A 12,386-nucleotide genomic window follows, 5' to 3' on the forward strand; every position below is an offset into this window, starting at 1 on the left:
TAGTTACCAGCTGCGTTGCTTCTGGGAGTATGGGTTCGAGTCACTTCTGGGGTGTGAGTTTTCATTCGCATATAGTCCTGGGGACCATTCAGGCTTGTTCGCATTTGTGTTCCTCACGTGTGCCCCAAAGAATGAGGTGATTTGGTGAAATGCTATGCCCAAGATTACCATCCGAGTTGCCGTCGGGGAAGTGGCTCAAATAGCCTCGGCTATCACTTCCTTTTGACGGCCGTGATGGTCAAGTGGATTAAGGCGCCCTGTAGTTACCAGCTGCGTTGCTTCTGGGAGTATGGGTTCGAGTCACTTCTGGGGTGTGAGTTTTCATTCGCATATAGTCCTGGGGACCATTCAGGCTTGTTCGCATTTGTGTTCCTCACGTGTGCCCCAAAGAATGAGGTGATTTGGTGAAATGCTATGCCCAAGATTACCATCCGAGTTGCCGTCGGGGAAGTGGCTCAAATAGCCTCGGCTATCACTTCCTTTTGACGGCCGTGATGGTCAAGTGGATTAAGGCGCCCTGTAGTTACCAGCTGCGTTGCTTCTGGGAGTATGGGTTCGAGTCACTTCTGGGGTGTGAGTTTTCATTCGCATATAGTCCTGGGGACCATTCAGGCTTGTTCGCATTTGTGTTCCTCACATGTGCCCCAAAGAATGAGGTGATTTGGTGAAATGCTATGCCCAAGATTACCATCCGAGTTGCCGTCGGGGAAGTGGCTCAAATAGCCTCGGCTATCACTTCCTTTTGACGGCCGTGATGGTCAAGTGGATTAAGGCGCCCTGTAGTTACCAGCTGCGTTGCTTCTGGGAGTATGGGTTCGAGTCACTTCTGGGGTGTGAGTTTTCATTCGCATATAGTCCTGGGGACCATTCAGGCTTGTTCGCATTTGTGTTCCTCACGTGTGCCCCAAAGAATGAGGTGATTTGGTGAAATGCTATGCCCAAGATTACCATCCGAGTTGCCGTCGGGGAAGTGGCTCAAATAGCCTCGGCTATCACTTCCTTTTGACGGCCGTGATGGTCAAGTGGATTAAGGCGCCCTGTAGTTACCAGCTGCGTTGCTTCTGGGAGTATGGGTTCGAGTCACTTCTGGGGTGTGAGTTTTCATTCGCATATAGTCCTGGGGACCATTCAGGCTTGTTCGCATATATATATATATATATATATATATATATATATATATATATAAATGTCGTACCTAGTAGCCAGAACGCACTTCTCAGCCTACTATGCAAGGCCCGATTTGCCTAATAAGCCAAGTTTTCATGAATTAATTGTTTTTCATCAACCTAACCTACCTAACCTAACCTAACCTAACTTTTTTGGCTACCTAACCTAACCTATAAAGATAGGTTAGGTTAGGTAGGGTTGGTTAGGTTCGGTCATATATCTACGTTAATTTTAACTCCAATAAAAAAAAATTGATCTCATACATAATGAAATGGGTAGCTTTATCATTTCATAAGAAAAAAATTAGAGAAAATATATTAATTCATGAAAATTTGGCTTATTAGGCAAATCGGGCCTTGCATAGTAGGCCAAAAAGTGCGTTCTGGCTACTAGATCAAGAAACGGAAATTTAGGAATATAAAATCTGATCTCAGCTTTCATATGTTCCCATGTTATCATTAACAGGTTAATGTAACATATTTATTAACACGCACCCCGCGCTGGAGGTTAATGCCTGGTAGGCAAGGGGACTTTTGAAGAGAGGCTTCGTCTTGGGATGTGAGAGCCAGTGAGAGCGCCCCTTGTCCACACCAGGCAGGACACAGTGCCTCCTTGTCAGAGTGCCAGGCTTGGAGAGGCACCCAGGCAGCCCCAGCATGAGGCCAGTATCAGGTATACCCTCATCTTTCTCGCACTACCTTTCGTCCCTCCTCCTTCATCACACAACTCACGTCTTACTCTGCTGTAAGTATTCACAGTTTTGGTTCAATTATAATTTTACATCGAAGGGTGAGTTTACTGGGTAGTCACTTATCCTATGAGTGAACATGCCGCCAGAGAGAGAGTAATGGGCATCGTCACTCATCCCGAGTGAACATACAGCTATAGTATCAGTACTGATAGCAGCGCTATTCATCCTGTGAGTGAACATACGGCCAGAGGGACAGTACTAGGCAGCGTCACTCACCCCTAGGTTTGCTCTCTTGCTTACTCCATTATTCAGCCCGTCCTTATCAACAAAAGTCAAAAAGGGATACCATGCAGCCACCAACCCCACTTTTTAAAGGTATAGATAATATAATTGGGGTTCATTCTCGATTCCCAATCTGGAATCCAGGGCGGGACAGAAATGGTTGGGCAAGTTTTCTATCACCTAATGCCGCTGTTCACCTAACAGTAAATAGGTACCCAGGTACTGAATGTGTATATATATTCAATACACAGAATATGTATAAATCTGCCACTGAATGTATATATTCAGTGGCGGACCTATAATTTGGTGGGGCCCCCCTGTTAAGGGGGGCCCATTTAAGGAGGCCCCTTCCCAACCAGCAACAAGGTCCTCTTGATAACCACTGTTATCTTCTTCAATGGGGTTGTTCAACAACAGATCACTACCATTGTTTTTCTTTAACCATTACACATCAGATTTTCATTAAATCTGAAATGTAGATCCAAATTTTTTAAGCAATGTGGACTACAGTCGCTTCTGGGACCCAAGCTCAAGGCGCACTAGTTTCATAGTATATCCGCCCGTGTATACACAGGCTCCCTGACCTCTGACAAAGTGAATTGAAAATTAATTCCTCTATGTATACTCTCCCCCCAAAAATATCTCCATCCTATATTACGGTGCTCAAAAACTGCACTACATAATTCAAGTGGGGGATTAAAAATAGCGATATAATGTTGAAAGATAACATGACGATTTTTTTTTGCATTACAAACTCTTCAAGAAAAACCCTAAAACGCTATTAGTTTTATTTCAAACATTTAGACATTTTTCTCTTGGTATTACATCTTTACTAAGATTTATAAATTTAAATTTTATTCATTTATATCGTGTAACTTTGTTCTCTTCAGGTGTCAGCACTTTTTAAGACAAGAACTTTCTGCAGCTTCTCTGTCTTCGTCAGAATTTATTGCCTACTGCTTCAACAGTCCTCATTCTACCTCTTTCTCCTAAGAGCCAGTGTGAGCCACGATGCTGAGAGTGGCGAGGATGGCCGTGTTGATGGTGGCCACTGCAATTATGGTGCAGGAGAGCCTAGCGTCCGAAACCAAACCCATCACCCGTACGGCCAGCATTCCGCTCACCTCAGCCGACACTCGTCAGAATGCGGTGAGCATTTCCCATTCTGAAGTTTGAAAGTATCTCGTTTAATTCGTTTATTATGACTCCCATGTTCATCCTACGGACGGTGGCAGAACGCTACAGTCGCAATGGATTTAAGAATAGACCCCAATGTTCGCATTTAAGAATAGACCCCAATGTTCGTATTTAAGAATAAACACCAATGCTCGGATTTAAGAATAGACCCCAATGTTCGTATTTAAGAATAAACACCAATGTTCGTATTTAAGAATAGACCCCAATGTTCGTATTTAAGAATAGTCACCAATGTTCTAAAAACCAAACAATTTGCATTTATTGTGAACTTCTTGTACACAGCAAGAGACGTGGGATGCATGATAACAAAAATAGAAGAATGTGAGAATTTTAATTCAGAGGAAAGAGGAGATAGTAATAGTGAAGAGGGAATATGACATATTCCCTCTGACGTATCGACTAATAAACAAACGGAGGAGAGTTTAACACGAGCTGGGAAACGGTAAAAAGTGACAAATTACTCAATATATTGGGTGGAGATTTAGAAGGACCGTTAGAAATAACTAGAAACTATATCGCAAATGTAGGATAACAAGATTTTGGTGAAAGGCACGACACTGAAAATGACACACAGGTCTAATATAATATTGCAGGATAATACTTCACACAATTTACGCGTTATATTATATATGTATATTATATATATATAATTATATATATATATATATTGCACAATTTTCTCTTTACTGTAGGTCTTAAAATACTTTATAACCCTCATCCTTCACCTGTCATCTTACAAAGAACGTCGCATTTCGCTCGTATGCGTTACATAAGACCAAAAACTGTCGTACTAGAAAATGGAAGCGGCTGGCGAAATTGACGAACTGTCCCGTTTTCTGTTTTGGGTCCTCTGGCAGGTTCGGAGAGGACACTTTAAATTGATCGTTTTCTTGACGTTGGCAAATCTTAGGAGGACAGGCTGCATCCTTTCAGGCAAATTCACACGGCTGCTTTACCTTTTCATTTTATTTCTTGTATTTAATACTTGTTATTCAATATTGAAGTTTGATTATTTAAACTTGCCTAAACATTACAGAACTGCGTGTTTTAAATGCAAACTTTCTTCTCCGTGATTTAAGATATTTAGCTTTCGAAATAAATTGTTTGCACGTTAGACCATTCAAATGCTGAGTGAGATCAGGGAGTATATTTCTCAATTAGACTAGTTATCAACCAGGTGGGAGTTTGCAACAGGATGACGATGATATAGCGGTGTTATACCGGAGAAAATCAGTTTAAACCTAATATGAAATCTAAGAGCTCACACAATATAGATTCGAACTTAAGACAACTAGATGAAGCCAGATACAATAGTTACGCTACCTCACAGCCCCTCAAGATTATGGAATGATGATAAAATGAGAATGTCAGTGATGAGAACTACATTTCCTGAATGATGAAATGTAGTTTTCATTTCACATTCTAAGAAGAATGTGGCAGGATATGGAGGACAATCATATCCTGCGGGAAGAGTAGCTATCATGGCTTTTCTTTCTTGGCTGCATGACTGGTACGGGAAAGATTGTGTTTTAACCCATCATTCACATCCGTATGTTAAACATAAACAAAATTCTGCAGTATAGTGGAAGGACATCCTGGGTCTAGTTTCGTTTATATAATCTTCAGCCAGTAGCTATACATCCATGGTAGGGAATGACTCTTGGAATACGATATCTTTGCTTGTGAGAGATACTGACTCAACGCAGATATCTTGCCTGTGCAGGCGATGAGTCACAATAACGTGGCTAAAGTTGACCAGATCGACTGAGAATGGTCCAGGACGAACCGAAACGTCGTCGTCCCTTCACCTTCTAGTGTGTGGTCTGGTCAAAATATCTTGCCTGTTTGGCCCACAGATTGAAAGCACTCTGCAGACCATCTTGAGCACCATACAGGAGAACCACAACCAGTTGCAGTCGTCAGTACGCGAAGTGATGCGGGTAGCAAGACGAACTCAGCGTGAGTTAACCGAACTCCGCGAGGACACCGACCTCATACTCGGCCAGATGTACAAACCGTCGTGCCAAGAAGGTGGCCGAGGACCTGCACGATGGTACCCGAGGTAGGACCAACGAAGCTATTGTGGGAGTATACACCATCAAGCCACCCAAATACAAGCCTACGCAGGTAGGTTAAAATATAGTACTTTTGGGCTCTGAAAATGTGAAGATGTGTATGAAGATGTGACGATATTTGGTGGGTCTGCTTTAAGAATAATGGAAAACATGACTAATTTTGTATTGGTTATTTATATAGTTAATTTAAAAAGTTATTCTTCAAATTCATGTGCGCCATACTGCACAGGTGCGCTGTGAGCTGGGCCGGGGTGCTGTAGGCTGGACCGTCATTCTCTCCAGGTCAAATGGACGCGAGAGGTTCAATCGCACATACCGCGAATACCAAGATGGCTTTGGTGACCCATCTGATGAGTACTATATTGGTGAGTACCATAAGGGTATTGATGACCTGAGTACTTTATAGACGAGTATGCTATGGAGGGAAAGAGGCCGAAGTGTTATCATTTTTGTATTCCCTGAGGGAAGGAAGAATGTTGTCTCTGAGTTGGATTTGCAGGGTTCATTATTCTAGTTGATGATAATCCCATGACAGGAGAAAGCAAGGTGACCTTTGCCACAATTTCTGAAGCGAGTTGGGGGAGGGGTGTATGTTGATTTAGAATAGCCAATCTCGCTAGAGCAAAGACAAACCTGACTCCCTCAAATTCTTAGCTGCATGACTGGTACGGGAAAGATTGTGTTTTACCCTATCATTCACATCCGTATGTTAAACATAAAAAAAATTTGCAGTATAGTGGAAGGACATTCTGGGTCTAGTTTCGTTTATATAATGGTATGTAGCTATACATCCATGGTAGGGAATGACTCTTGGAATACGATATCTTTGCTTGTGAGAGATACGGACTCAACGCAGATATCTTACCTGTACCATGACCAACGTACCAATTTAACGTACCAATTTAACGTACCATGACCAAATATCCAGCACGCATTTCACAGATGTGGGGAAGGAACATATTCCTTTCCGTAACATTTGACACTCGAGACTCATTAATAGAAGGGGAGTGCTATTATCTATAGTCAGTTTTGCATTATAATTATTGATAATTCCAAAAGGTTTCTCACTAGGATCAAGAGCCATTTGCATTCTAAATTAAAGAACGTACAGTATTTTCATGCCAATCCTTAAGGACCTCTCCGACGTAGATGTTGTGCAGACTGTCACTTGTTTTATTACCAGTTTTAAATTTATACTTTTGGTAATTGTGTGCGGAGTCTTACCCTAGATAACGATGGCCAATAACATAATAATATATCAAATGGCAAAAAGAGCAAGTAGTATGATGGACACTTGTAATTAATATGTCCAAACATATATATTGCTTCCACTAAACCCGTTCATCTTCACAGGCAATGAGCTGCTGCACCGTTTGACAACCTGGCGCTCTCACCAGCTCAGAGTCGTAATGGAGGACTTTGACGGTCAAAAGACCTGGGTGCAGTACAAGATCTTCAGGTACTATTTGAGAAACTTGTTCTAATATATTTAAATCCTGATATGTTTCCCAGTGTTTGGAACAGGAAGCCAATAGGCTGATCGAGGTTACCCTCTACCAACGACTGACTTTTCCCAATATGTTATATAATACTTAAAGGCTCGTTAATTGGGAAAAAAAGATGTATGAACATGCGAAGTACAGAGGGATCATATACTATATATATTTACTGCCAAGTCTGCCTCAAGTGAAAGGTTAATATTACAGCTTCCGTGTATTACTCAGGTCTATCCGAGATTGCAATTCTGTAATGCATTGGTGTGTGTGTGTAACAGGGTGGCCGGAGCAGAGGATAACTATCAGCTCACTGTCGGGGAGTTCGAAGCTGACAGTGCTGCCGGAGACGGACTCCAAATCCATAATGGTATGAAGTTTTCTACCTACGACAAGGATGACGACAGTAACAAGGGTACGTTTCAAAAATCCTCCTCCAATGTTAATAGTTGATTAAGCTTGAGTTATCCAGCAGTTCTTTACTGCTGGATAAGGTGAGTATAGGATATGGAAGCTTCTCGGTTTCTAAGCCTATTATGTGTTCCTAATCTTTCCCAGTACCATTCACAGGATGGATACAAGATACATAATTAAACTAAGTTTTCCACATCGAGCTGCTTCGTTTAAAATTAAAAAAACGAGTTATAATTTTAAGAAAAATTAATTTGCATATATCTTGAATGTGATAGTACTTACTAGTATGATTGTTAGAACTCGAACTCGGCGCATCAAGCAAACGTCTGAACCGTATATATATATATATATATATATATATATATATATATATATATATATATATATATATATATATATATATATATATGTCTAGTTTTGGTAGACTGGCACGGACCTCAAAGTTATACATCTCAAGATCAAAGTTTATTACGGATTGTATCCACTTGTATTATAATTGATTACAATATTAACGATTACAGCTGAGAGCTTGCGCGTGGTCAAAATTACTTGAGGGTTTTATATTAGATATTTTTATATTTGTATACAGGTAGGTACAGGAACGCATGATTTCTGTCTCTTGTTAACAGGCTTAAATCTCCCCTTCCCACATTAAGTGTTAGGTCTCACTTTTTCTTGGAACATGACCCGCCCAGCACTTAAGGATACTGACTTGCCCCTCCCTCCCAGGGCTGCAATTTTGATACAATCTTTCACTGCTTACTTTCACGATAATGCATGGCCGATGATTGACATTGCTTTTCACTGCTTAGTTTCGTGAAGGTGGATGGTCGAGAGAGATTGTCCTTAATAACGTGTTCTTCTCTCCAGATGGTAACTGTTCCCAGCTGTTCGGTGGAGGAGGCGGGTGGTGGTTCAGCAACTGCTACCATGTTCTTCCCACTGGTCGTTACCGCTCTGTGGGAGGTAACGAGTATGGCGGCGTGGCCTGGTACCCATGGAGAAACGTCAAACATTCCCTCAAGGCTATGACCCTTCTTATCAGAGCCCACTAGAGCTCTCCCAAAAGAAGAAAAACGCCAGATTTTCCCTAAACTACATTGTCTTCCTGTAGCTGTAGTTTAGTTCATTTATTATGCACCCCATACCCAGCCTGTGGGCGGAAGTGGAAAGGGTTATAGAGGCCCATAATGGGCTTAGGAACTGAACCCCAAAATTCATTTAGCTAAGCCAGTTATCTTGAATTTGTAATTCCTAATGATATTTCATTTCTATTTCTAAAACGTTTATAATGTTTAAAATTGATTATCTCAAGATTTCTGCTTTCGATAGGCGTAACGTGAAATATTTCCTATGAAAATCATTTGGGTTATGAAAATCTCTCTGGGTTTTACTGCTATGTATGTTGCTTTTAGTATGCAGGCGACGAGTCACAATAACGTGGCTAAAGTAAGTTGACCAGACCACACACTAGAAGGTGAGGGGACGACGACGTTTCGGTCCGTCCTAGACCATTCTCACAATCGACTTGAGAATGGTCCAGGACGGACCGAAACGTCGTCGTCCCTTCACCTTCTAGTGTGTGGTCTGGTCAACTTGTTTTTAGTAGTTAGCTTGTCAACTGTATGTGTTTAAACCAGCAGTAATTTCAGCCAATCTCGCCTTGTCTACAAAAGTGTTCTTATGATTCCTGTTACATGAAAGATCTCCATCGTGGTCGACCTCAGTAAACCATTTGAATTATTTAATATTTTTGTGTACTGTAAACTCTGTTTAATGACAAACGTTTGATCATACATAACTTTCAGATTGAGTAAACTATTTAAATATTCTCTTAAATTTTTTTTAAACACAAAATATAATACCAATCAAGCAAATATAGGCTTATCTGATTCTGGAAGACAATTTAAGAAACTTTGCCACTGATAGAATTTGGTGCCACCTCATAAAATATACATTTCCAAACAACTGTCCTTTATTTTCCTTGATCTAACCATTCTCAATTGGCTATTATACAGTTTTTACACTGAAGCTAATTGGTAACATCTGGGTATTCTAGTTATTATGCCTGTTGTTTGAAATGCTTATTGTTATAAGTCCATCTGTTTAAGCCTCTTAACATGCTAAACATACACTTACTCCACACATTTCACATTGTACAAAACCTTACTCCTAAATAGCTAATCTTGATCTGAAACTTGTCCTTGATAGGTGTAATAGAAACCATGAGAACCACACCAGAAATAAATATCTTTAATATTCCCAGAGTCAGGCTAAATCTGTGCAAACACTCCATGCAAATAAAAGGACCCAGTGTTTGGAACTCGCTCTCTGACGAATAAAACAATTGTCCAACCTATGGCCTTATTCAAAAGGAAAACAAAAAAGTACTAAATATCATCCTCATAGTTTCCGACCTTGTACTTCAAACGCTCACTGTATCTTGTACTACCCACTTCCCCAATATTAGTACTTAAGACCATTGTAATTACCTCTAAATCTATACCATTACCTCTTGTCAATAGATATTGTAGTTATTTGTTGATATAAAACCTTGCTACAATGTACCTTTTCATCTTACCTGATATGTTAGATTAAGAACATCACTGGACGTCAGCTGATCAGGTAAACAAGGTCCATTTCCAACACAAAATTCAGTTTAGTTGAATAACTTGTACTCTTAAGGCCATGCCCGAAACACTATGCGTGTTAGTGGCTTTACAAGAATGTACAAATACCACTCTTATGTAATCTCACCACCCCATTGTTCCATCTTGTGAATAAATTATTATTATTATTGCTATTATAAGATGAATAATGAGGCCAAACCAAAAATAATTAAACTAATACTTTTTTAAGAAGTATTTTAATGTCAGATTCTGATATGCTGGTTATAACTCCCTCGTCACGACGCACTTCGATTTTAGTTCATTTTTGGTGGGTCAGGAACATTACCTGGAAAGACTAGGTCCTAGGCTACACTGTGGTCCAACTAGGGAAGCAGTGACTGGCGAGATGTATAATACAGATGCATTTTTATATTAATGATACAATTTAATAGCTATCAGTGAATTCAAATCTCTTATGCAAGAGAAAATGAAAGCCTTAGGAATGAATAATATAATACCAAACTTTCATAATTGGAAAAAAATGTCTAATCAGGACACTCGCTACTTGCTAATTCTTGATGATTCAGATATGCTCAGAATTTCAGGCTGTTCTCACGGCAGTGATTCTAATGACCGGAACCACCCTGGTTAAACACCTGAATATTTATCTAGATGTTTGTGATGGTCTGAAAGCATATTACGGTAACAGTATACTTGTAAGATGGCAAGTGAACCTTTGTCCTAAACAGAGATTATTCTCAATTCTATTGTATTATAAATCACTGGTACATATTATAAAATGTCAATGTTGAACTCATTTTCTTTGAAACGGTCTGAAGAATTTTGTTTTCTGTAAATAAAATCCTATAGTATACTCAAATAGTTTTCGGATTTCATATTTCACATGTTTGGGAATAATACACTATCTTAACATAACCAAACTTCATCATACTTAACGAAACTTAACCTGACCTCTTTTTCCAACCCATCCTCCTGAATTGAAAGTACTTACAGTAACAATATGATCGATCATACAAATATAGACCTATAAAAAGTAGGCTTTTGAATTGCTGAATTTGGACAAACAGGAAAACTTTTCTATTTATGTTGCTAATGATACAATCTCACAATCGACTTGAGAATGGTCCAGGACGGACCGAAACGTCGTCGTCCCTTCACCTTCTAGTGTGTGGTCTGGTCAACATACTTCAGCCACGTTGTGACTCCTCGTCTACGAATAGTACCAAATTCAACATTTGATTTAACCATCACGTCGATATTTGTGCGATTGCCCACGTAGTTAGAAGAAGGCTGGGTTAGTTTTCCGTATGGGTTCGTATCATATCCGGGGAGGATTGACTGGGTGCCAATTCTTAACTGTAGCCTCTGTTCACCCAGCAGTAAATGGGTACCTGGTTATTAAACGATTTGGCGGGTCGTATTCCGGGGAACAATTAGGATGAAGAACCTGCCCGAAACGCTATAAGTGCTAGTGGCGTTACAAGAATGTAAGAACTAGTTTTCTTAGACACATAGAAATCAGTAGCTCAGTCGATTAAGGCAGCGTCTGGGATTCTCTCAGACGCAGATTCGAATCCTCGTCACGGCCCTTATAGATTTGTTCATTACTTTATATAGATTTTTTTTTAAACATCCCAGGTAATCCTCCATAGAAAACGTGAGCCCGGCTACAAGAACAGCAGACGACCAGCTGACGCCAAAAACGTTACGAAGCGTTTTCTTGCAGGATGTCTCTGTAGCCCGTAGCTCTGTAGCACGATGTTTCTTGGGGGAGTAGAAGAACTCCCAGAACCCCATCAACCAGGTATCAACCTCAGTCGGCGCCCAGAGCGGAAAGTCTCAACTCCTCACACACGCTACACGTTCCATCCAGGAAAAGAAGCCTAATACGTCTAGTTCCTAGTCATCAGCCTTGCTTCAACAAGCAACAACATTAACAGTTAAGCCTTGCCTGGGTCATAAACATGGACGCAGGTACAATGTTTACTTATTTTTATATACAAGGTATTGTATTCAGGTACTGTGTTTACTTATTTATTTATATGCAAGATGGTGCATTGGAATTGTGAGAGTACATAACATTGGTGTTCTTACTAAGCCACTAACACGTGCGAGCGGTCGCCTAAGCGGTTATTAGCGGCTGACCGCATGTTAAACAAGGTGGTTACACTTACAAGAGCTCACTTTGTGCTGTAGTCTTCTGGGAGGGTAGCTGAAGCGAGTCTAAGCTTCTCCGGGATGTCTTGGAGGTAGAATGGAGGATGGCGAATTCTCGGTGTGAACCAGAAAATGGGCATCCCAGATGCTAGTGGGAGGAGTCTCAAGTACGTGCTTATCCTAGTGAGGTTGACGTCCGTCTGCCTCCAGGTGTGCGCAGGGGACCGCTGCGCACGCCTGGACTCCACCAATCAGGGCCCAGCTATACCTAAGGTATGAA

General features: G+C 40.6%; 1 protein-coding gene and 1 long non-coding RNA gene across 2 annotated transcripts in view; one reads left to right on the plus strand and one right to left on the minus strand.

Moving 5' to 3' along the window:
• Positions 1 to 12,288, minus strand: part of LOC138359853 (uncharacterized) — a 24,727-nt gene extending 12,439 nt beyond the window's left edge. The window contains exon 1 of the long non-coding RNA XR_011226084.1: positions 12,124 to 12,288. This is a non-coding gene — a long non-coding RNA (uncharacterized lncRNA). The remainder of the gene's footprint in view (positions 1 to 12,123) is intronic.
• LOC123746878 (ficolin-1) lies at positions 1,767 to 9,882 on the plus strand. The gene is given in 8 exon segments (XM_045728729.2): positions 1,767 to 1,911; positions 3,135 to 3,289; positions 5,194 to 5,367; positions 5,369 to 5,464; positions 5,642 to 5,777; positions 6,766 to 6,871; positions 7,187 to 7,320; positions 8,190 to 9,882. Coding segments are annotated over 7 exon segments (969 nt in total). The 5' UTR covers positions 1,767 to 1,911; positions 3,135 to 3,151; the 3' UTR covers positions 8,375 to 9,882.
• Positions 12,289 to 12,386: the final 98 nt, after the last annotated feature.

Source organism: Procambarus clarkii, chromosome 93 (assembly GCF_040958095.1).
Source record: "Procambarus clarkii isolate CNS0578487 chromosome 93, FALCON_Pclarkii_2.0, whole genome shotgun sequence".
NCBI lineage: Eukaryota > Metazoa > Arthropoda > Malacostraca > Decapoda > Cambaridae > Procambarus > Procambarus clarkii.